General features: G+C 41.7%; 2 protein-coding genes across 2 annotated transcripts in view; both read left to right on the top strand.

The window, feature by feature from the left end:
• SOGA3 (SOGA family member 3) overlaps nt 1-25497 on the top strand; it is a 69990-nt gene that overhangs the window by 25882 nt on the left and 18611 nt on the right. The window contains 4 exon segments of the mRNA XM_045294305.1: nt 11795-11866; nt 20591-21769; nt 23272-23348; nt 23350-23404. Of these exon segments, the coding sequence (XP_045150240.1) occupies nt 11795-11866; nt 20591-21769; nt 23272-23348; nt 23350-23404 (1383 nt within the window).
• KIAA0408 (KIAA0408 ortholog) overlaps nt 23205-25497 on the top strand; it is a 44118-nt gene continuing 41825 nt past the window's right edge. The window contains exon 1 of the mRNA XM_004702059.3: nt 23205-23404. The gene's annotated coding sequence lies outside the window, so the exon portion shown is untranslated. The remainder of the gene's footprint in view (nt 23405-25497) is intronic.

Genomic DNA, 25497 nt, shown 5'->3' with positions numbered 1-25497 from the left:
CTCCCACACTCCCATGTCCCTCCGGGGCCATCAGTCCCTTTATTTTCTTCTCATATATTTTTTTTGTCCAACCTCTCTTATCTAGGTGGGTGTGCAGACATAACAATCTGTGAATAAAATTGGGATTGGCTTTGACAGCACAGCGCCAAAGCGACTCATAAGAACCTGGCGACGACGGCTGCAGCACTGACAAGCCAACAAACAAAAAAGCTGCTGACATACAAAATTTTAAAAAAGAGGAAAAAGGAAAAAAAACCGAACAGATAGGCTGGGGGAAAAAAGGAAACGAAAAGAGGAAAAAAACAAAACAGCAACAACAAAAAAGCCTGTTAGTAGATCAAGGTCTGTTTGTTGACCTTTAGGAGCGTTTTCTGGAGTCTTTTTTTTTAAATCACTTTATTAGGGGCTCTTACAGTTCTTATCACAATCCATCCATCTATCAATTGTGTCAAGCACATTTGTTGCCATCATCATTTTCAAAACATTTTCTTTCCACTTGAGCCCTTGGTATCAGCTCCTCATTTCCCCCCGTTCCCCACCCTCCTTCCCTCATGAACCCTTGATAATTTATATATATTTTTTTTTTCATGTCTTACACAGACCCCTATCTCCCTTCACCCACTTTTCTGTTTTCCATCCCCCTGGGAAAGGGTTATATGTAGATCATTGTGATCATTATATGTAGATCATTGTGATCATTCCTCCCCACCCCACCCCACCCTTCTGGTATCTATTCTCATTATTGGTCCTGAGGGGGTTATCTGTCCTGGATACCCTGTGTTTCCAGCTCTGATCTGTACCAGTGTACATGCTCTGGTCTAGCCAGATTTGTAAGGTAAAATTGAGGTCATGATAGTTGGGGGGAGGAAGCATTAAAGAACTAGAGGAAAGTTATATGTTTTATCAGTGCTATACTGCACCCTGACTGAATCAGCTCTTCCTTATGACCCTTCTGGAAGAGAATATCTAATTGTCTACAGATGGGCTTAGAGTTTCCACTCTTCACTCCCCCTTATTCATAATAACTTTTTGTTTTGGGTCTTTGATGACTGATACCTGATCCCATCGACACCTTATGATCACAGAGGCTGGTGTGAGACAGCAGAGGTATTCTAAAGCAATTGTTGGCACCAAAGAGTGATTTAAAAAGAGACACTGTGCAACTCTAGTGCTATTCAAAGTCATTTGGCCTTGAGGGATTAACCCTGATTGTTCCACAGAAGATTATGCTCCACAGAAGATTAAACAGTTGTCTCATTCACAGGTAGCCTGGTTTGATAACATAATCTGAAAAGTTCATTTGTTAATAGTATTCCTTATCCATAAGGAACTCATATAGTTGCATAGTGGACCTGATCTCTGCTGGAGATATCAACTGCAACATACAGGGAAAAACAGGAAGGAGCCAAGAAAAGAAAAAGTAATTGGACTCACTTTTCAAAAAAAAAAAAAAAGGAAATGATTCCTTTCAATTTGGCATTGTATTGAGGTTTTTTGAGCAGAAAAGTAGTTTGTGGAGCGTTTACATGAGCCTTTTAGTGGAGTTGGCGGGAAAATGCAGTCTCATATGCCAAGAGTTAGGAATGGGGTCTGGAGTTAGGGGAGGGAGGAGGAGATAACTGTCTGGCATAAAGGAGGCTGAGTTATTGCTGCAGATGTGCCTCTGCACCTCTGTGATATACACTTCTATCAGCCACGTATGCCTCTCCATCTCTTGACATTCTCTACTGTAACAGTGTCCAGAAGAGTGGGCGTCAAAGTGGGGATCACCATCTTCCCAAGAATGAAATATCCATTGTTTATTACTTATTATTATTAGCTCTAGGAAACAAATCTCAGCTTTCCATAGTTGAGAAACTTCCTTTCTTTTTTTGAAAAATCATTTCATTGGGGCTCTTAAAACATTCTATTCATCGATTGTATCAAGCATATTTGTGCATATATTTCCATCATCATTACCAAAACATTTTCTACTTGAGCCCTTGGTATAAATTCCTCTTTTTTTCCCCTTCCTTCCCCACCCTCCCGCCCACAGGAATCCTTGATCAATTATATATTATTATTTCATATCTTACACTGTCTATTGTCTTCCTTCACCCACATGTCTGTTATTCATTCCCTTTGTGGGGGGCTATATATATACAACCTTGTGATTGGTTCCCTCTTTCTCCCCCTCTTCCTTCCCGACCACCCCCCTACCTTCATGGTAATGCTACTCCCTACTATTCCTGAGGGGTTTATCTGTTCTGAATTCCATGTGTCGAGAGCTCTTATCTGTACCAATGTATGTTTTCCAGTCTAGCCACATTTGTAAGGTAGAACTGGGTCATGGTAGTGGGGGTGGGGGGGAGCAGTCAGGAACTAGAGGAATGATGTGTGTTTCGTCGGTGCTATATTGCACCTTGGTTGAATTATCCCTTCCTTATAACCCTTCTGTGGGGGGGATATCCAATTGTTTACAAATAGGCTTTTGATCTCCACTCCAACCCCCCTCATTCATATTGATACAGTTTTGTTTTGGATCTTTTGATACCTGATACATGTTCTATCAATACCTCATGATCACATAGGCTGGTGTGCTTCTTCCATATGGGCTTATTTGCTTCCCTGCTAGATGGCAGCTTGCTTAACTTCAAGCCTTTTAGACCCCGGATGCTATATCTTTTGATATCCAGGTACCATCCGCTCTCTTCACCACATTTTCTAATGCACCAATTTTGTCTTCAGTGATCATGTCAGGAAAGTAAGTAGCAAAGAGTGACAGGTTATTAGAACAGAGTTCTTGTGTTAAGGGAGGCTTGAGTAGAAGCCCAAAGTCCATCTGCTATCTTTGTACTTAACATATAAATATATGTACATTGGCCTCTGTCCCTTTCATTATAAGTTAATATATTTACTTATATACATGCTTACAGCTTTATCGCTATAAATAGCTTTTGCCTCCTGTTTCTTTTCTCTATTTCCTTTCACCTTTCTCCTGTCCCACTATCATGCTAGCCTTCCATTTGGCTCTCAGTAATTCCTCTCGGATACATTGCACTTGATTGAACCGCACCCGGCATTATACACCCTCCTTGCCATCAATTTAGATCTCTTGTTGTTCCGTTATCCCTGAGGTTGTAAGCTCCCCTCTTCCCCTCCATGCCCTCTCCTCTCCCATGTCCCCCCAGAACCACCAGTCTCGTTTTCTTCTCAGGACTGTCCATCCTGCCTATCTTATATAGATATATATAAGGCAAAAGAAAAAGAAAAAGAAACAAACAAAACGAGGGAAAAAAAATAGGTAATTCCAGGTCTGTCTGTTGACCCTTACATATGTTTTCCAATAAAGTCTGATGAGGTGCTAAGCCCTGTCCCCCAAGTCAGAAGTCTATTTTCAGGATTCCTTGGGGACTTGGTTACATTGCTCCCCTTGCTACCCTGTTGCACTCCCTTTGAGTTTCACCCCGCTATGCATGGGGCAGATTGGGCCCACTTTCCACACAGTTTTTCCAGTGCTGCCCCCCATAGTGCTAGGGGTCAGTGAGGGAACATCATGTCTCCTGGTGGGGCCGACCCTAAGGTCCTCTCTGTGCATTGGCTGCTCCGAGCCGGGATGTCATCCCTAGGGTTTGGTGGGAACTTCCTTAGATGTGTGAAGGTCATTTACTAGTATAAATGAGTGAATGACTACTTTCTTTCTCTCTTCGCTTCATTCTTTTCTGAATCCTGGCCTTTTTGACTAACAGAGGACGTTGGGAAAAAACTAATCTGAAATCAGGGTTTTAGTTTTACTGGGTACAACTTCCTGTGCATTTATCATTGAGTTCCAGCTCTATAAATTAGCATAAGTAGCAGCTGGTGGAAATCATTTTCCTTCCTCTCCATAGGGGAAGTACAGAAAGGGAAGGAAAATAAAATTTGCTAAAACTAAGGGTGGGATTGACGAACATAAAACAGTCTGAGCTCCAGAGGAGCACTGTGAAGTTGTATATGTGACTTCTCCCTGAAAATGAGGATTAAAGTGAAGTGTAATGAAAAGAATGCTTCAAAACTGTGCCGAGCCAGCAGATCCTATAATAAGCTTGAATGTTAGGATGAGTTTTATCAGCTTTTAACTCATATCACACCTTCAGTGATAATTAGACACCTGCTGCTATTAAAGGAAGTGTATACAAGTTCAAAGTTTCTCAGTTTGAATAATTAAAAAAATTATTTATAGTTAAATTTTATTTCAACAAAACCTTTTTGGCAATCAAAATACTGGCAGAGGCAATCAGGAAAAAGGAGAATATACCGACCTTTGTTTTCTCTTACATTAGATAACCACCCTTAACTCCTTTTCTTGGTCTTTCACAAGTAGGTCTTTTACTTTTGTGGGATCACAACAAGGACTATTTCTTGGAAATATCCATTGAGTTCACGTTTTCTGTTTCATTATCCTAATGAATGTTTCCATGTCTATGGTGAGAAACATTTGAGAAATGTCATCAGTGAGCTCTCAGTGTGCAGAACACCATCTTAACACTTAATGGCTGAAAACAAAAATGATTTATTTAGCTCATAATTCTGTAGGTCAGCTATGTGTTATTTTGGGTCCATGCATATAATTGTAGTTAGCTGATCATGTGGAGATTTTGCCTGCAGGGGTCGGATGGCCAGTTGCTGGGGCAATAATAGAACCGACTCTTGAGACTGCAATTTTCCTCTTGGATTAAAGAAGTCTGAAGCCAGATGACTTGCTTTTGAATCCTATTTTTAGTTGACTGACTTGCCTACAAAGTGTTTAGAAAGGACATGTTGGTGTTGTATTGTCTCTGCTGTTGGTTCCAAATCATAGCGGTCCAATAAGGCATTGTAGAACGACCCCACGGGGTCTCCTAGGCTGTAATCATTGTGGAAGCATATTGTCAGGTCTTCTGCAGAGCTGCTGGGTGATCAAGCAGATAACCGTTAGCAAGTGAGCCCTTAACCAGTGTACGTCCAGGGCTCCTTGAGAAAGTTCATGATACATATTTAGTGCTTCTTAAAGTCTAGTGTGTTAGGCCGGGTTGACTAGAGAACCAAATCCATTGATACTCGTGCATGTATAAGAAAGAGCTTTCTATCAAGAAGTAATTCTATCTCAAGATAGCATCCACGCCCAGTCCAACTCAAGTTGGTCTGTAAGTCCCATACTAGTCCATAAATCCCTCTCCAGACTCTCGCAGCCACATGCAATGATGCAGAATGCAGGAAGGTCACAGGCTGGTGGGTGCGGATCATGTGGATCCAAGGTCTGTGGAAACATGGCAGTTTCTCTGGATGGCTAGCAAGCAGGAAGGTGAGGGGGCAGAGTGAGACTAGTTGCCAGGTCCTCCTTATAAAACGGACACATCCCCAAGGAGACAGCATCGGCTGTGCCCTGATTGATAGGATTGACCGCACCACTAGTCAGGAGTGTCTAGTTGACAAAAACCATGTAACTACCACATCTAGATAATAATATAATTATAGTTTCCATCTTGATTGAATCATGCAAGTGGCTTTTTACACTTTTAAACTTAATCACAATATAGATGGCTTTTGTGCACACAATATGTCTCTCAGCCCACCTTAGCTTCTCTGTTGTTTGATTACTGAAAACATAATGCTGCATGTTAGGAAGTGGACCAAATTTCAATTGAAAAAGAGAGAAACTTTCAAAATATCTTTGGAACACAAGCAATCCATTTTATGTAATTGCTGTGCAAACATAATTATTGGCAAAGCACTCTAATCCCTGGCCTTCACATCAATAAAACAAAAGGAAACAAAAAGCAGCAGTCTCTTTTTTCCAAGCTGAAGTTAGGAAAGAAATGCTTTTGGCGAATGACGGGGTACCCCCCCACAAAAAAAAAAAAAAAAAAAAAGAAACTGAAGAATTTTTTTCAAAGCTGTGTATTCCTTTTTTTTTTTTTTTTTTACAAAACAAACATTACTTACAAGGTACTCTCCATTACACTCAATAAATTTGTCACATCTGTGATTCCATTCTTAGAAACATTTTTCAAACTCAGCTGTTTGAATGGCTGACAGCACCTCCCTCCTTTTTATCTTCACCTCTTCTTCATTGTCAAATCACGGTCCTTCCATGTCCCTCTGCATTCGTGGAAACAAAAAGATGTCATGCAGCACGAGGTTAGGTGAGTAAGGTGCGTGGGACAAGAGAAGCATGCTGTTTGTTTACAAAAATTGACACATTGAGATGGCTGAGTGAGCAGATACATTTTTGTGGTAGCAAAACCGGTCCCCTGTCTGCCATAAACCAAGACTTTTTTGTTGCACACTGTTATGCAATTTTTTCAGAACTTCTAAATAAAAAGCTTGATTCACAGTCTGACCTGCTGGAAAGAACTCCAAATGTACTACGCACCTCACATTAAAAAAAAAATAAGCATTGGTTTTTTTCGGGGGGTATCCCTTTGTATCTATCTAGACAACCTTCAGAAGTGCCTGGATTGCAAACAAAAATAAAGTAAGATTTCATTCTGGGTCCCTAAACCTCTTTCTGTGTAGAGGTTACTAGGTTTAGGGAATGAAGGTGCGGCAGGAGGAGTGGGTGGTGGCAGGCAGGAGAGGAGACACACTTCCATCCTCACAGGAAAAACACTGTATCAACCTTCACTCCTGCTTTAAGTCTTTCTAATAAACTGCTGCCCATCTTTGTTTTCATAGGAATCAAAAACTTAATGGAAATTTGTTAGAATATGGAAAGATGTTTAAATATTTATGGAAAATTTTTGTATGGTACTTGACGTCCCTGTATTGCTGGGGCACCTTGAAGGCAATATATTTTTCTACAAGAAGAAATCTTTGTACAGAGCTTTGTCTGAATTCGACACCCTTCCTGATTGGTATTTAAATGAAATATAATAGACAGTGCCTCCTAGGAAAAAATGACCTGGTTTTAGCATATCTCGGATATTAATTTACGAGGCTCATTTTAACATTGCCCACAGGATAAAGTCTAAATTTCTCACCTCAACATGCTGACCTCAATCTTTCAGCATCATCTATCCCATTTCTATAGTGACCCTACTTCCATTATGGAGACAGGAAGGTGTTTCTCACCTTCCACATGGGAAACCTTTGTTAAGGCTCTCCGTATTTGACAGTGCTTTGAAGCTATGCGTAAGGGTTTCAGGGGCTTTTTTCTCCCAAGTGGGGTGCTAAGTCCTTCTTCACTGTCTGTTCTTAGTCTGGAAGCTTCACTGAAACCTGTTCATTTTGAGTGACCCTGCTAGTGTTTGAAACACCAGTGGCATAGCTTCCAGCATCCCAGCAACACACAGGCCACCACAGTATGAGAAACTGACAGACAAATGGTGGAGGGAATTAGGGAGACCATAGAAGAATCGATGCGTTTGAATTGTGGTGCTGGCGAAGAATACTGACAGTACCATGAACTGCTAAAAGGACAAACTAATCTGTGCTGGAAGAAGTACGGCCAAAGTGCTCCTTAGAGGCAAGGATGACAAGACTTCATCTTACATACTTTGGACACATTGACAGGAGAGACCAGCCCCTGGACAAGGACATCATGCTTGGTAAAGTGAAGGGGCAGTGAAAGCGGAAGGCCTTCGATGAGATGGATTGACACAGTGGCTGCAGTAATGGGCTCACACATACAACAATTGGGGGGATGGCGTGGGACCAGGCCATATTTTGTTTTGTTGTGCATAGGGTCACTATGGGTTAGCTCCCACGCAATGGCACCTAACAACAATAACATCCCCTATTCTATGCCCCAGATCTGTGTTTATGTGTGTATAAACACTGTGTGTGTTTGCATGGATGTTTGCATGAGGAAAGATTGTAATTCTTTCATTCTGCATAAACTCATGGAAAGTCTGTCTTTACAAACTATAGTAACTCCAAAACTGGAATTAATGCCATACCACCTCCCAACCCACATTTTTAAAAAATCATTTCATTAGGGCTCATACAACTATTATCACAATCCATACATCCATCCATTGTGTCAAGCACATTTGTACATTTGTTGCCATCATCATTCTCAAAACATTTTCTTTCTACTTGAGCCCTTGGTATCAGCTCCTCATTTTTCCCCTCCCTCCCCTCTCCTCCCTGCTTCATGAACCCTTGATAATTTATAAGTTATTATTTTGTCATGTCTTACACTGTCTGACGTCTCCCTTCACCCACTTTTCTGTTGTCCATCCCCCAGAGATGGAGTTATATGTAGATCCTTGTAATTGGTCCCCCTTTCTCCCCGACCTTCCCCTTCCACTCCTGGTATCGCTACACTCATTATTGGTCCTGAGGGCTTTATCTGTCTTGGATTCCCTGCGTTTCTAGCTCTGATCTATACCTCTGTACATCTGGTCTAACTGGGTTTGTAAGGTAAAATTGGGATCATGATAGTGAATCCTAGGCTGAAGCCCTGAGATGGGAGTCACCAAACAGGTAGAGAGATTCGTTTCAGGACCCTGAAGCAGGATGTTGAATATTGTAACAGCTGTGGAGAGAAGCACCTAGACAACTTGCTCAATCATCACCTTTGAGCTGGGCATCGGTGTTTTCAACTGTGCCAGTCAAGAGATTCGGTTGCTGTGCAACACGTGCTGCCCTTGTTTTCTAAGATGGCAATTTATGTTTCTAGTAGGGCACTGACCCATCATTTTTCCCATTCTGGTCATCATTCTGGTTCCCTCAAATTTTACAAATTTGTATTGATTCTGGTTTCTCTTTGTTAGCCATGACTGAACCAGAAAGAACTAGTATAATGCCCTAATTATGATGTGTATATCAATCTAAATCTACCATATTTGGGGCAGTTTCCCATTTGTAGTTATTGATCATTCTTTTTAAAAAAATCATTTTATTGGGGCTCTTACAGCTCTTATAACAATTCATCGATCCATTGTGTCCTGCACGTGTGTACATATGTTGCCATCATCCTTTTCAAAACATTTTCTTTCTACTAGAGCCCTTGGTATCAACTCTCATTTTTTTCCTCCCTTCCCAACTCTCCCACCCTCATGAACCCTTGATAGATTATAAATTATTAATTTCATATCTTACAGCATCCGCTGTCTCCCTTCACCCATGTTTCTGCTGTTTGTCACCCTGAGTGTGTGTGTCAGGGGGAGAGGAGTAATGTGTTGATCATTGTGAATGGGGACCCCTTTCTGTCCCTACCTTCCCCCTACCCTTATGGTATCCTACTCCCATTGTTGTTCCTGAAGGGTTTGTCTCTCCTGGATTCCATGTGTTGAGAGCTCTTTTCTGTACCAGTGTACATTCTGTGGTCTAGCCGGATTTGTACGGTAGACCTGGGGTCATGATAGTGGGGGAAGGAAGTATTAAAGAACTAGATCATTCTTTGTATCGGGCTTGAGTTTGTCAAGTCACACTGGTGTTTGTTGTTAGATGGCATTGAGTTGCGTTTCATCCCTGGTTGAGTGCCTTCCAGCCACTCCCAACACAAATGACCCTGAGTACAGCAGAAGGAGCCACCGCCTGGTCCTGCGCCGTCCTCACCACTGATATGTTCACACTCATCGTTCCAGCCACCGTGTGGATCCATCTCATCGAGGACTTCATGTTTTCAATGACCCTCTGCTTTCCCAAGCAGGATGTCCTTTTCCAGGAGCTAGGCTTTCCTGATAACATGTCCTAAATACTTGAGACAGAGTCACCATCCTCCTTTCCGGGCAGTATTCTGGCTTTTGTTTGTTCTTCAGACAGTCTATGGATAATCCATTTAATACTCTTTCCCAGCCCCGTACTTCAAGTGAATCAATTGTGTGGTCTTCCTTATTCACTTCCAGTGACTAACAAACCATGCTAAAGTGATTGGAAGTACTGCGGATTAGGCAAGGCTGCACTTAAGTCCTCAATGTGACATCTCTGCTCTTTTAACACTCTAAAAAGGTCTTTTACAGCAAATATTCCCAATGCAATAGGTCGATTGATTTATTGGTTGCTGCTTCCATGAGCACTGATTTGTGGATTAAAGTCAAATGAAATCTTTGATAACTTCAATCTTTTCTCCGTTTACTATGAAATTCTTTATTTGTCATTTGTGGGGATTTGGGTTTTCTTTACATTGAGTATCAATCTACAGTCTGATCTTTATTAGCAAGTGCTTACGTCCTCATCACTTTCAGGAAGGCTTTGTTATCTTTATATTGAAGATTGTTGGTGGAGTTTTTTTTCCTTTTAAAAAAATCATTTTCTTGGGAGCTCTTACAGATACCTTAACATTCCATAGTTCAATCACATCAAGCAGTATTATAGAATTGCTACTACATTCAGTTTCAAAACATTTTCTTTCTTCTTGAACTTTTTGGTATCAGCTCCCCATTATCCCCTCCCTCCTTCTAGAAATCCTTATTATTATTTATTATTATTATTATTTTGGCCGTATCTTACACCAGGCAATATATCCATTTATGTACATTTCTGTTGTTCTCTCCCTTCAAGTGGGGTTATCCAGTAATCAGTGCTATCAGCTGCTAATGTGACATTGTATGATACTCACATTCCTGACAATTGCTGAAGACAAAATGGGTGTACAAGCAAATGTGGTGAAGAAAACTGATGGTGCCTAGCTATCAAGATATAGTGTCTGGGATCTTAAAGGCTTGTAATCAAACAAACGGCCATTTAGCAGGGAAACAACAAAGCCCACATGGAAGAAGCACACCAGCCTGTTGGAAAAAGGTATCAGAAGTTCAAAACCAAGCAACCAAATAGAAGTGAAGGGGTGGGAATGTAGTGGAGACCCAAAACCCACCTGCAAATTAATTGGACAGTCCCTCTCAGAAGGGCCAGACAGAAGGGATGATAAATCTAGGGTGTGGTGTAGCACTGATGAAGCACATAACTCTTCTCTAGTTCTCTAGTATTTCCTCCTCTTACTATTATAGTTTTCATTTTACCTTATTAATCATGTTACACTTCTGTATGTTCATTTGTATAATTAAGATCATTCAGTACATGAAAACTAAGATAGATATCCCTTCGGGAAGAGTAACTGAAGGTTGTTAATAAACCTTTCATTGACCCCATGCCACCGTCTTCTTCATATAATCCAACTCCCAAGATTATTTGCTGAGCATACAGATTGAAAAAATGTGGTCAAAGGATACAACCCCGGCACACATTTTTCCTGATTTTAAGTCGTGCAATATTCTCTGATTCTCTCGGAAAAACTGCCTTCCCCTTGGTGTGTAGACAGATTCCTCATGAGTAAAATTGATTGTTCTGGAAATTCTATTCTTCTCAATGTAATTCATAGTTTGTTATCATCCATACAATTAGATGCATCCATACAATTGAAAGTAAATATGGTAGTTTGGGCTTTCAGCCAAGATCCATTTGACACTGACAGTAGTATCCCTCCTTCCATGTCCTTTTCTGAATCCAGCTTGACTGTCTGGCAACTCCCTGTTGATGTGCTTCTGCAACTGTGTCTTAATTATCTTCAAAAGACTTTCTTTGCATGTGATATCATTGTCATATTAGAACCCACAATAGTTTTAAGAACACACACACACACACACACACACACAAAAACTCACTGCCAAAGAGTCAGTTCTGACTCATAAGGAAGGATCCTACCGCACAGGGTAGAGCTGTACCTGTGAGTTTCCAAGATGGTAATACTTTACAGGAGTAGACAGTCCAGTCTTTCTCCCTTATAGCAGCTGGTGGTTTTGAACTCTTGATCTTGTAACTAGTAGCCCAACATTAAGGGCCTTAAAAGAATAAAAATGGAATGAAAATTAGTCTTCACCAAACTAAATGTGTTTATGCTTTGTTTCAGTTATCTTTAAAAAGAAGAGGAAGTAAAGACTTGCCAAAATCTGAAAAAAAGGCTCAACAGACTCCTACAGAGGTATGTGTAAATAAAATCTTATTTCATAAATCACACATTGCTGAATGTGCATTATAGGCTACATTGTGAATAGATATAATAAATCTAAATGTTGTGTATCCAATGTATTCAATTCACTCTAGACAGAGGCAGCGTACAGCATCCCGTTCCTGTGCGAGTAAGGCTGGAACTCACATTCCTGTTGCGATTGCTTTAGTGTCGTAAGGACCCAGCAAATGTCATCACTGCTTTCCGTGTGACTATACTCGTAGCTGAGAACTGTGCCCATGGTGCTAATCTTGGTCTTTCATAATTAATAAGGTCAATGGAATGGCTGTCTATAATTATCAGAAGGGAGAAAAGAAAGGAATGGAGAGAGATGGCAAAGCTCCTGCTGTCATCAGATCTCCCGAACAGGGGTCATTTTTTTATACTACTAATTACGGAAGCAGAAAAAGAAACTGAAAGAATAACAATAACACAAAGATTGTCCTTAAGAAGGGTTTGCTAGGAACCGTAGGAACACAGCCACAGTAACGCTGCCTCTGTTTCCAAGGTGAGCAAAAAGTACTAATGGCTTTCATGAAAGAGACTTGAAAATGGAAAAGGACAGAAGTGATATTGTAGGAGATGCAGCAAAGCACTTGGCTCGATACTGAATTTTAAGCATGCACATTGGCATTGGCCGTGACAATAACTCTAATGAAGAAATGTTTGCATATTCAAACTTTATAAGGCTGCTCTCAATTCGGGTAAGGAGAAAGTGGACCATATGAAGATGTTCATGAAACTCCCTTTTTCTCTGCTCCATGCTCTGTGTTCTCCTTGTTCCTCCACTGGAGTTTGTTTTCTCCTGGTATTTGCTCACAGAACATTTAGAGATGTCGCCATTTCCAAATATCAGGAAGTTTCATACCAGGGGCATCACTTCTCATGTACCTTTCTGCCTTTTCCGGCAAGGACTCCAAGTTTGCGCTATCACTTCAGCTGTCTCTGTCGTAATGATGGCCGCGCCCTCTAAATGCTTTGCTCGGTCCCTTCAAGTGAGCCCCCGAAGTTCCCACACCACTTTGTTCTGCGTGCTCCTGCGCTAAAACCTTAATTCACTTTAATCAGCAATTTTCTTAAATCCACATAGTAAGCCTCTTATCTTTAAACGAATTCAAACAAAACACACTTCTGTCTAGTCCTTTCCAACTGATGGTGGCACTATAGGACACGATAGGCACTATAGGACACGATAGGCACTATAGGACACGATAGGCACTATAGGACAGCTATAGGCACTATAGAACTACCCCCACAGGATTTTTTTTAACCAAAATAGAACTTTATTTATGGCATCCAGATTTTAAAAAATTATTTTATACTTTTATACTTTAAAGTATAAAAGTAAAAGTAAATTTTAAAAAGTAAATTAAAGTAAAATTTGATAATTAATCTAGATATATACTTACTCCATCCAGACTTTTAAAAAATGCCAAATAAATTGTTTTACTTGATATTCATATGCAATCATAGTTATAAATTTTTAAAATTTATAGCAAATGCCACTTAAAAATTTGTTAGGGGGAATGCATCTGAAACAATTTCATGTCTTTGTTATAATTTTGGAACACAGAGAAAATGTAGGTTAAAATTATATGCTTGAAATTTCTAGAAAAGTATGATGTCCTTGATGTATGAAAATGTTCAAAGACGTTTGAGATCATTTTCTGCAGGGAAGGGCTATGTAGCTCCATCCAGGTTCCTCTGGACCAGATGTGCACACCGGGGAGGGTAGTAGGGGGCTGGAGCTGGCCGGGCTCTTAAATGACCACCATGCTCCAAGCTGCATCACAGGAGCACCCACATGAGGATCAGCCAGATGAAAAGACAATTTTATATTGTACCAAGCTCTGCTATCTGCTATCAAAGCTCACATAATTAATATCTAAATAATGATGTGGGAGGATCCTATTTTAATAAAAAATTATTTCACATTCAGTTCTAGGCAATGAGGATGTGTCCATTCACTGACCCACAGTAACATGACTTTACTGATAAGGGGAAAATGAATTCCGATGATAACACCCACATTTAGCACATGTATGTTGTGTTCATGTATCTATGTACTCAGTATCAGCTCTCTAGTTGATTAGACATCATCTCATTTTTAACCAAGAGATTCTTCTTCAGGATCATATTCAGTGTGTACACCAGGATGGTCAAGATCTGGTGGTCAGCACAAAACATCTGGTTGTGTGGTATTTTACAGCTAACACAGTACGTTCCAATGTCCCTTCCATCTGGAATTTACCACAATCTTGCACAAGAGTTAAGGGGGGCATGATTATTCTTATTTGAGAGATAAGAATACTAGGGGGCCCAGAGAGGTTAACAGGCTGCCTCACATGGCTGGTAAGTGTGAACACTAGGGCTGCCCCTGGTGGTCTTGCTTGTATGCTGGTTAACCAGGTACGACACAACACAGTGCCATGACGTGTGAGTTGCCTTTCTAAAACTGAGGGGAATCTGGGGTGTTTGGAAGTGGTTTTGCTACTTTGTCACAAAAATAGTGATCCCTACCACTGTTGATAGGAATCTATCAGCCAGCTTAAACCAATAGGCAGAAGGGCTTTTTACAGCTCTCATAATGTGTGTCAGTAAGTCTCATAACATGCTTTTAAAATACATTTCTCGATCACCAAGATATCATCATAGGGAGCAGGTTTAATTAGTTTTTCAAGAGCATTCTCTACCCAGATGATTATTTCAATGTAGGTATAAAACCAGAAATAAGGCGGCGATGGTTTGGAGAGGCGAGGGTTAGCCCATGCTGGAACCACTGGAGATTTCCTCCAGGCTTTGAAAGCCTTGTATGAACTGGATAGCATTCCTACAAACCTGAACTATTATTGGACTGGGATTGTATATGGACACTGAAGTCAGTATGTTTGACCCCACAGGATTTATAAGGCTGTAAATCTTGACCAAAGCAGACTGCCAAGTTGGTCTGGTGGGTTTGACAACCTAACCTGTTAGCAGCCAAGCACTTATACACTCTACCACTAAGACACCCTGCTTCTTATGTTAAAGTTTATTCTTTTCAGCAATATTCTTCAATCCATGAATGTTTAACTCTTTGTTCACTGTTCTGCAGATCCCCTACCACATGTGTGCACTTTTATGCAAAGACATCCACAGCTTTCATCGGGCTTTAATGGGACCTGGGACTTTACAGAAAATCAGATAGATTGCAATCTACCCACTTTTATTCCATGGACATAAACTTTTGAGAAACATATAAATGTACTATAATGACACACAAAGTCTGTACTATTTTCAACATACTTGTTTTCCAAAGTTACTATTTTTCAAATGCCCAATCCAGGATATTGATATTGATCCAGACTCTTGGATATTCACTCTCACTCACTGCCACTGAGTGGATGCTGACTCAAAGTGACCCTGTCAGACAGGAGATAGCTGCCTCTTTGGGTTTCAGAGACTGTAACCCTTATGGGAGAAGAAAGCCCCATTGTTCTTCCAGACTCTTGGATAGGAGATCTGAATGATAAAATGGACTAGAACTGGTTCTGTTGCTCCAAGTTTAAGAATCATTGATTTATACTTACATTACAGCAAGCATCACAGTCCATTGTAATTCTTGTTGACGTAATCTCTTCTTCTTAGTCAAGGTCATTTTGCACGCAGCAGTCATGGTGTTTAACTTTGAAGCATCACTGTCTACAAGAATGCCTAGCATTCTACATTTGTTTAATGTGCACTATTAAAGAATCCCATGTTCCCATTTTCTAGTTTGAACCACATGAAATTACCAGCATCCTGCTGTAGACCTTGACCTACAGGAATGGTGATTTCTTGTGGGTCAGTCTAATATTCATAGAATTTTATATTTCATTTTGATTATATACTTTAACTTCTTTGCTCTATGCCTGACATACGATTTTAGACAAGTTACTTATTTTTCCTGTACCTCAGTTTCCTCATCTCTAAAATAGGGATCATAAATGACAGATGTTTTTAGGATTAAACAAGTTACTATAGATAGTATTTAAGCCAAATACATTATAGCATACTTCTTACTAGCATTTCTTCTTCAAGTTCCACATTCTTACTTGCAATTTGTATCTTCTTATGAGCAAGTCTTTAACATAAACAAAATTAAGAAACAGACTTCAGTACATCTAAATTTTTCTTGCTTATCGTCTCCTGATCTTCATCGGCAAGTGCTGCAAGTCTTCCTCACTTTCAGCAAGCCAGGTTATGTTATCCTCACCTAACATAACAACATTCCCTGAGGAAAACAGGAGCAAATGCGCACTGTGCTTTTACCATAGACCAGGCATGTCCTATGCAATCTGTGGTGGAATATTGGAGTAATCATACCTGCTATTTTCACACTCAATTATAAATGCAGCCTAAAGAATTAGGTTATGAGAGTGTAAGTCATGTCAAAGTACAGAATTCTGGAACACTTCATTTTTCAGATGGTGCCACGCTTGTGGTATTTTTCATTGAACAAAATGATTACTCTGTAGTAAATAGCATGGGGGTCATATCTGACTTCCCTGTTCCCCTGAGGGAAGGAACAGACATGCCTCCAGGCTCCATCCTTCTTTACTTAATCTGACATCAACTGTTCCTCCCATAACATTACTTCTATGTTGGATTCCATAATTTGTTGTAATGACCACCCAAAACTCACAGAAAAACCTCACAATTGTGGCACTTAGGGAAGTTAATAGGTTACCACAAATCAGGATCAGTAAGCAATAAGTATAACGTCATCGGTCCACAGCCACACCTCTCCTCAGCCAGCAGCCAAGTCTCTCTCAGGTCCTAAGCACCTTAGCCATGTTTTCTCTTGGCCTCTGCCTCTGTGAGTCAAGAAGCTCTGCAACCCCTCTGTCTCACTGTCCCATAGTTTTGGCTCTGTTCCTCCTCCTCTGGCCCACCGTACCTGGTGTCTCTGGTCTTGCCACTTGAGGCAGAGATCTGGAACATGCTTTTCCAGTGGTCCTGGACTTTCTCTCTCTGCCTCTGCTCATACTTACAGGCAGTGGGGTGACAATGAAAACTGATCACTCCCTTCTATTACTATTACACATGCCCTATTTACATAGTCCCATCCAATCATTTGTGGGAGTTAACAGAGAAATTAATAGAAGAGCCATATTAAGACATTTCTCTCCTCCACAAACCCACCTGTCATTCCCTTGATGCAATTCTTCTCTTCGTAATGACTTTATTACATGCAGTCTGTATCCAAGTTCATTCCTTTGGGCCAGAGAGTTTGTATGCATATAAGTCAAATTTTCATTTTCTTTTAATTCTATCCAGTGAAGTCTTATTTGATTCCAATCTGCACCTCATATTATCATGCCATTATTCTTTTGGTTAGTTTCACTCTGGAGCATTATACCAACACCTTTTTTGGTATTAGTTAATAAAGCATTTGTTCTGCAATCAAGAACTTCCACCATAGATGTAGTCCTACCATAGATACCTGCCAAACCCTAGGCTATAAAACATATTTACTAGTTTGGGTCATCTTTCTTTCTTTTTTAAATCATTTTATTGGGTAATCTTACAACTCTTATCACAATCCATACATCCATCCATTGGGTCAAGCATATTTGTACATTTGTTGCCATCATCATTCTCAAAACATGTCCTTTCTACTTGAGCCCTTGGTATCAGCTCCTCGTTTTTTTCCCTTCATGAACCCATGATAATTTATAAATTATTATTATTTTTTCATGTCTTACACTATCCAATGTCTCCCTTCACCCACCTTTCTGCCGTCCATCCCCCAGAGAGGGAGCCATATGCAGATCCTTGTGATCAGTTCCCGCCCTGTATTAGACAGGGTTCTCTAGAGAAATAAAACCAAATTCCTGATAATATAATATATTTATTTATAAAGATAATTAGATATATAATGAGAAATGAACTGTTAAATCATATACAGATAAATATATAATACAAGAAATAAACAGTTAAATTAGAAAGCACTATAAATGGCTTAGTGCAACTCACGTCTGTGATAGAAAGTTGAGAGACTAGCAATCCTTCAAGTCTCCCCTTCTGTCCCCATTATTGGAAGCAAATCCTGCCAGACAATGAAACTCAACATTTCAGGATTATCTTTATCTATGGATGGGATATTAAAGAATGCAACTTGTTCTTGGATTCAGTCTCATTGAATTGAAAATCCCCATGCATAGTCCCTTGTAGGACCGTGACTTCTTTCTTCCTCTGTGAAGTGGACTCTCACACCAAACCTTCCCATACATACCCTCTTATCCTCCACTGTGAGGATGGCTGCGGTGCTCTCCTCTGTTCTATGCTTCTCTTTTCTGCTAGCAACTGCTTCTAGAGGAATGCAGACAAGCTAGCACATTTTCTCTCCTTAGTTTTACATCACTGTCCTGTTACTTGTCTTCTTCAGTGCTTGTTCTATGCCGTTCTGAGGCAGCATGTGCAATGGAATGAGCATGGGCCTAAATATAGATTGGGCTCGGTGTATTTTTCCATAGTAATACGCCTATCAAACGCTCCTCTGCCTCATCTTTTAAAGGGAGATAGTATTACCTAAGGAGCCCTGATGGCTGATTGGTTACAAGTTGGGCTGCTAACTACAAGATCAGCTGTTCAAAACTTTATCCAGTCTACAGGAGAAAGATGAGGCATTCTACTCCCATACATTTACAGTCTTGGGCACCCAGGGAGGCAGTTCTACCCTGTCCGCTAGGCTTGATCTGAGTCAAAATCAACCCAGTGGCAGTGAGTTTGAATTTTTGTTTGAGTATTACCTGCGATAGCTGATGTGAAGACTGAATGATATATGTGAGGGTCAGGCTCTGCACATACTCAGCAGCTTTCAAACCCCCCCCCCCCCATAGTCCCCTTCATAGATGAGGGAGGATGAGCGGTAAGTGCCTGTTCTCCACCTGTTCCATCTTACAGGCTCTGGGCCAAGTGTACTGGGCATCCCTGAAAGAAGCTTATTTTTCTCCTCACTTTCAACAACAGTGATTTCCACTCCTTTTCTAAAGTGCATCTCAAACACAAGTGACTCTGTGTGCTGTACCAGACAATTTTCTTTAAAGATGAGGCCACCTAAGTCCACGACAGTTTTTTGATTGGTCCAAAGTATATATTTAAATTAATGACAGGCTTAAGACCAGAACATTTTGTAGGAGTCTTCTAGTCCCCCTGACTGTAAAAATGTGCTTCTGTACTGTCTGCACGCACACATGCGCAAGCACAGCAACATTGTGAGGACGTCACAGGACCAGGCGGTGGTTTGTGCTTTTAGACATAGGCTCGCTGTGGGTCAGAACCGACTCAATGGCTCCTAACAACAACAACATAATCTCTGCCAGAGGAAACGGTTGCTGTTTCACCTCTCCTGTGCTTTTTAATTTAGCTATAGTGATTAGGACTCAAAGGTTGTCTTGAGAAACATGAAAGGAATGTCTACGGCAATAATTTCCTTATCTACTCCCCAGAAATGACTGACTCTGGGCATTTCAGACTAATGGGAATACACCTTATTGTCACAATGACCTAGACAGAATACCTATCAATTTCTCCTTGGATGCCCATTCCTATGTAAATCTTTTCCTGCTGAAAAGGTCTTTTAAGTTTTTTGCTCTTTATTAAATCTGGGGGAGGAAGACAGGGCTTTCTGCCTCTGGAAAGAGTTACAATCTCAGCTCTGCCCTGTCCTATAAGGGTCCCTATGAGTCACCATTGACTCGACAGCAGTGAGGTTGGTTTTAAGGAAAGCTAGAGAGCAGATTATGTAAGGCAAATGATAATGAACCTGAGCATGATGCCAGTTAGAACTGAATTAGCTGTGTGACCTTGACCTACTAGCATCCTTAAACCACAGATTTTAATATATACAGATGTTTACTCTGCACATTAAATTAAGTGATATGTGTCAATAATTTCACGTCATTTGGTCCAAAGTACATGCTCAATAAATGACACTGATTGCAAACTAACCATATCACCTTTCCAGGATATGTTTCTATTTATTAGTTAGAAACATTCGAACCATGTGGAAAAGCCAGGCAAACGCAGGGAAGCAGTGCTGTTGAAATGACTGCCAAGTGGCCCAGGCAGTTTCAGCCTGTAACACTAGAGTTCTACAAAATTGATGTGGGCGTTACACGGTGCAGTTCCCTCACTAATTTCGTGTGACTGCCTGTAATGTTCACGGGGGCGATATATGAGTGGAACCTGCAGTAAAGTCTGTAAACTGTTGGCCACAGTTTTCCTTTGTTTCCTCAGGCTCCTCCCACCCCCCCATTCCTTTTGCTTTGTATTGTTTCTAGGGTGTCGTGCTGTTTCAGGGGATCCTGGTGGGGCAGTAGTTAGAGCATTTGGCTGGCTGTTAACCATAACTCAGCAGTACAAATACATCAGCTCCTCCCTGGAAAGAAAGATGTGGCAGTGTGCTGCTGTGAAGATTCACCACCTTGGCAACCCTATGGACAGTTCTGCTCTGCCCCATAGGTTGCTTTGAGTGGGATATTTGCACGAATGCTCAAATGACCACAGAATTTGGGTGACTTGGAGAAAATGTACAGCATCCTCTTTTGAACCCTTGACTTGAATTTTCGTTACAAGAAAAGGAAATGATTCTTGCAGGCGTCCTTTTAGATTGTTCTTTCATCTTACATAAATATGCTCTCTAATCCCCTCTCCTTCTTGTCCCCAAACGAGGAGGACAGTGAAGATCTGAAATGCCAGCTGCAGTTCGTCAAGGAAGAAGCCGCTTTGATGAGAAAGAAAATGGCCAAGATTGACAAGGAAAAGGACCGATTCGAACACGAGCTCCAGAAATACCGATCCTTTTATGGGGATCTCGACAGCCCCCTGCCCAAAGGAGAAGCCGGGGGCCCGCCAAGCACGAGGGAGGCTGAACTCAAGCTACGGCTGAGGCTGGTGGAGGAAGAAGCCAACATCCTGGGCAGGAAAATCGTGGAACTGGAGGTGGAGAACCGCGGCCTGAAGGCCGAACTGGACGACCTGCGAGGCGAGGACTTCAACGGCTCGGCCAACCCCCTCCTGCGCGAGCAGAGCGAGTCCCTGTCGGAGCTGCGGCAGCACCTGCAGCTGGTGGAGGACGAGACGGAGCTGCTGCGGAGGAACGTGGCCGACCTGGAGGAGCAGAACAAGCGCATCACGGCGGAGCTCAACAAGTACAAGTACAAGTCGGCGGGCCACGACAGCGCGCGGCACCACGACAGCGCCAAGACAGAGGCCCTGCAGGAGGAGCTGAAGGCGGCGCGCCTGCAGATCAACGAGCTCAGCGGCAAGGTCATGCAGCTGCAGTACGAGAACCGCGTGCTCATGTCCAACATGCAGCGCTACGACCTGGCCTCGCACCTGGGCATCCGCGGCAGTCCCCGCGACAGCGACGCCGAGAGCGACGCGGGCAAGAAGGAGAGCGACGACGACGCGCGGCCGCCGCACCGCAAGCGCGAAGGGCCCATCGGCGGCGAGAGCGACTCGGAGGAGGTGCGCAACATCCGCTGCCTCACGCCCACCCGCTCCTTCTACCCCGCGGCGCCCGGGCCCTGGCCCAAGAGCTTCTCCGACCGGCAGCAGCTGAAGGACATCCGCTCGGAGGCCGAGCGCCTGGGCAAGACCATCGACCGGCTCATCGCCGACACGAGCACCATCATCACCGAAGCCCGGATTTACGTGGCCAACGGGGACCTGTTCGGACTGATGGACGAGGAGGACGACGGCAGCCGCATCCGCGAGCACGAGCTGCTCTATCGCATCAATGCGCAGATGAAGGCCTTCCGCAAGGAGCTGCAGACCTTCATCGACCGCCTGGAGGTGCCCAAGTCGGCCGAGGAGCGCAGCGCCGAGGAGCCCATATCCGTGAGTCAGGTACAGTTCTGCCTATTGCGAGGCTTGGCCATGGCTAGCTGGCCCCCCAGCTGCGCTCGCTGGTGGGGCGGCCCCGGCACCCACCTCCACGCCCCGCTCATTGAGGGAACCGTTCTGGCTGGGCTCTGAAGCCCACGGTGTGCCTATTCTTTTACGCTGCCCCTTCTCCAGGTTTTTGCCATCTTAAATGATTCTCCCCTCCCCCTGTCTCCCTGTTTTTTGGGGGGGCGTAAAGACGAAAGCTTGTTTTAAACATCTTATCTTTAGAAAATCAACACGTCCTATATTACGCTAACTACTTGTTCAACAGATCAAGCTGCAAGGAAACTGAATGGCAATCTTCGTTTGTAAATTTGTAGTACCCCCAACAAGATATAAGATGAGGTTAAGACAACAAAATCGATGCAGAGCTACTGATGAGATATAGAAACCCGTGCTGCAAGAGAGATGACGTTGTATCTAAAGCCCCACCAAAAGGAGCAAATGGAAGAGTGTCTCACTACAGGTTAAAGTAGCATGGTCGTTACTCCTAGAGAAAAGCATTGTCCACTCACTCCATGGTGGGGAAGCGTAGGAGCAGGGAAAGAGCGTTGCACTGTAGCTCTAAGAGGACAATACTAATTCCACCATCTGTGGGAAACAGTAGCAGGAACAGGGAAGACAGGCATTTTTCCTTCGTCCTGATTCGTAGCGGCACACCTGATGAATTGGACGGAGCTGCTCTGGCCAGGTACGGGGCCACTTAAACACCAATGTGCTTTGCCAATCAACCACATAAGAAACCAAACAGGCATTGCTTCACCTTTGCTAGCATGGTGCTCGCTGCCCATTGGGGAACCAACGAAAGAACAACTATGCATGGCTTTTAAGGAGATACAAGGCGTTGGTGTTTAAAAATCAGCTTAGAAGTGGGAGTGGGACGGAGATGAACTGGCTGTTAGTAGCCACAGAGACATGCTGTAATTCTGTTACTTATTTATCTTGCACGCTTCTCTGCTTTGCTATGGAAAAAAATCAGTTTGATGATATAACTTGCTGCATTTTAATTAATTCATTTTCTTGTTGCCAATTTCTTGAATAATGTGGGCATGTGTTTTTTATATTATATTCTCAGAGTGGGTATAATAAAAATGGAAGTCAGAGTGAGAGCAAGCTTCTTGGGTAATAATAGGCTTTCAGCTAGGTACCAGTGGTAAATATAGGCTTAAAGGGTGGGTAGGTGGGTCTTTCTTTTAAATTGAGTGAATACTGAGATTGGTTGGTATGGATTTAATTTGAAATTATTATTAATTAACTATTCTCTTTGTCTTTGCATTTACCTTCTCAGATGTTCCAGCCTATCATTTTACTTATTCTCATTCTTGTATTATTTTCATCACTTTCTTACACTACAATATTTAAACTTGTCTTCCTTTTCACACTGTTTTTTGTGCTGTAAGTCCTTCATCATTTACCATTCATTGTAGTATTTTTCAGTTTGTTTATTTTGTTCATCATTCAAGACAAGCCGTTAAAGAAGTTTAATTTCTGTAGTAACTAATGCCCTAAAAACACTGAAGACTGCTTATTTCTTTAAAAAGACAACTCATCTTACCACTACAAAATTCTTTAAGGAGTCCAAAACTAAAATTTCAGGTAAGGAATTATTATGATTTTATATATATTTATTTTTTAACTTTTGGTATAAGTCATTCATTTTTGCTTCTTTCAATCACATCCTTGTTTGTATTCTTCTTGATAAATCACTGGCCAGATTGATAATAAAAGTCTGCTAAGTCTCAGAATAGTTTCTGTTGATTGTTATAATAATTCAGAAGTTGAATATTCCCCAATTGACTGCATTTCCAACAAATATATAGCTTTATAAAAACTTCTTTGCTATGAGATAATTTTGACAGCCAATACGTATGTGTGAAATATACAATGAACCTCAAAGAAACTTAAGTTATTTGCTGCAGTGTTGCTGCACTCTGGCTAAAGAAGTATGATAGCAGGCCTTGGATCATTAAGAAAACAACTGTGTTTGACCAGCTTTGCAACCAAACTAGCCTTTTCTGCCTATGATTATCATTATACCTAGAGCCTTATGTTCTTCATCAGCTTTGTTGCCTGAAGTAATGCCCTTTATGATAAATTGCTTAACAGAACTTCCTCCACAACAGGAAATATGTTTAAAATATGATCTATAGTTAAAATAGAAAAAAGAAAAAGTAATTTTATTGAATCCCAATCCAAGGCCAGTGGCATTTTTCTTGAGGGAAACCAACTTTCTAGGCATTACGCTATCTCTTGAGTGACTCTAACTATCCTAGTTCTTTCCTATATCAGAGTAGCCTCGGTAGGCTCCATGGCCCAAAAGGCTCCATGTACCAAGAAAGAGAGATTGGCACTTGACCAATGAGCTGTAATGTACCAGTGCCACTCAACAGGCCATTGTAGTCATGCACTTGTAGACAGTCACATGGTGGTAGGTATGACCATTAAAATTTCTTGTGCCCACCCCCCCCTCCTTACTGAGGGGTCATGGGGAGGAGAAGCGCCAGTCAGGTTGTAGGGCAGCAACAATAAAACATACAACTTTCCTCTACTTCTTAAATGCTTCCTTCCCTCACTATCATGATCCCAATTCTATCTCACAAATCTGGCTAGACCAGAGGATGTATGTTGGTACAGATAGGAACTGGAAATGCAGGAAATCCAGGACTGGTAACCCCTTCAGGACCAATGGTGAGAGTGGCAATACCAGGAGGGTAGAGTGAAGGTAGGGTAGAAAGGGGGAACCTATTACACGGATCTACATATAACCTCTTCCCTGGAGGATGGACAACAGAAAAGTTGGTGAAGGGAAACGTTGGACAGTGTAAGATATGACAAAATCATAATAATGTATAAATTATCAAAGGTTCTTGAGGGAGGGGGAGTAGGGAGGGAGGGGGGAAATGAGAAGCTGATACTAAGGGCTCAAGTAGAAAGCAAATGTTTTGAGAATGATGATAGTAACAAATGTACAAATGTGCTTGACACAACGGCTGGATGGATGGATTGTGATAATAATTGTACGAGCCCCCAATAAAATGATTTTTTTAAAAGGGAAAAAAATATTTTGTGCCCCAAGATAAAGACTAAAATGTGGGAAATCTTTGGTCTACCACAAGAGTGGAATGGCCTTTTGAAACCCAGGAATGTAACTTGTAAAGGGTCACAATTTTTTTTTTAATTTTTAGGCATTTCTTTTTTTAAACCATTTTATTGAGGACTCATACAACTCTTATCACAATCCATACATACATCCATTGTGTCAAACACATTTGTACATTTTTTGCCATCATCATTCTCAAAATATTTTCTTTCTACTTGAGCCCTTGGTATCAGCTCATTTTTTCCTCTCCTTCCCCCACCTTTCCTCCTGAACCCTTGATAGTTTATAAATTATTATTATTTGTTCATGTCTTACACTGTCCAATGTCTTCCTTCACCCACTTTTCTGTTGTCTGTCCCCCTGGGAGGGGGTTGTATGTAGATCATTGTGATCGGTTCCCCCTTTCTCCCCCACCTTCCCCTTCCCCTCCTGGTATGGCTACTGTCATTATTGGTCATGAATTCCCTGTGTTTCCAGCTCTTATCTGTACTAGTGTACATCCTCTGGTCTAGCTGGATTTGTAAGGTAGAATTGGGATCATGTTGTGTGTGGGGGGGATGAAGCATTAAAGAACTAGAGGAAAGTTGTG

This window comes from Echinops telfairi, unplaced genomic scaffold, assembly GCF_000313985.2.
Source record: "Echinops telfairi isolate 266 unplaced genomic scaffold, ASM31398v2 ScPeMD7_3533;HRSCAF=4204_0, whole genome shotgun sequence".
Taxonomy (NCBI): Eukaryota; Metazoa; Chordata; class Mammalia; order Afrosoricida; family Tenrecidae; genus Echinops; species Echinops telfairi.
The sequence above is the reverse complement of the archived record's forward strand: the minus strand, read 5'-3'. Positions and strand labels throughout refer to the sequence as shown.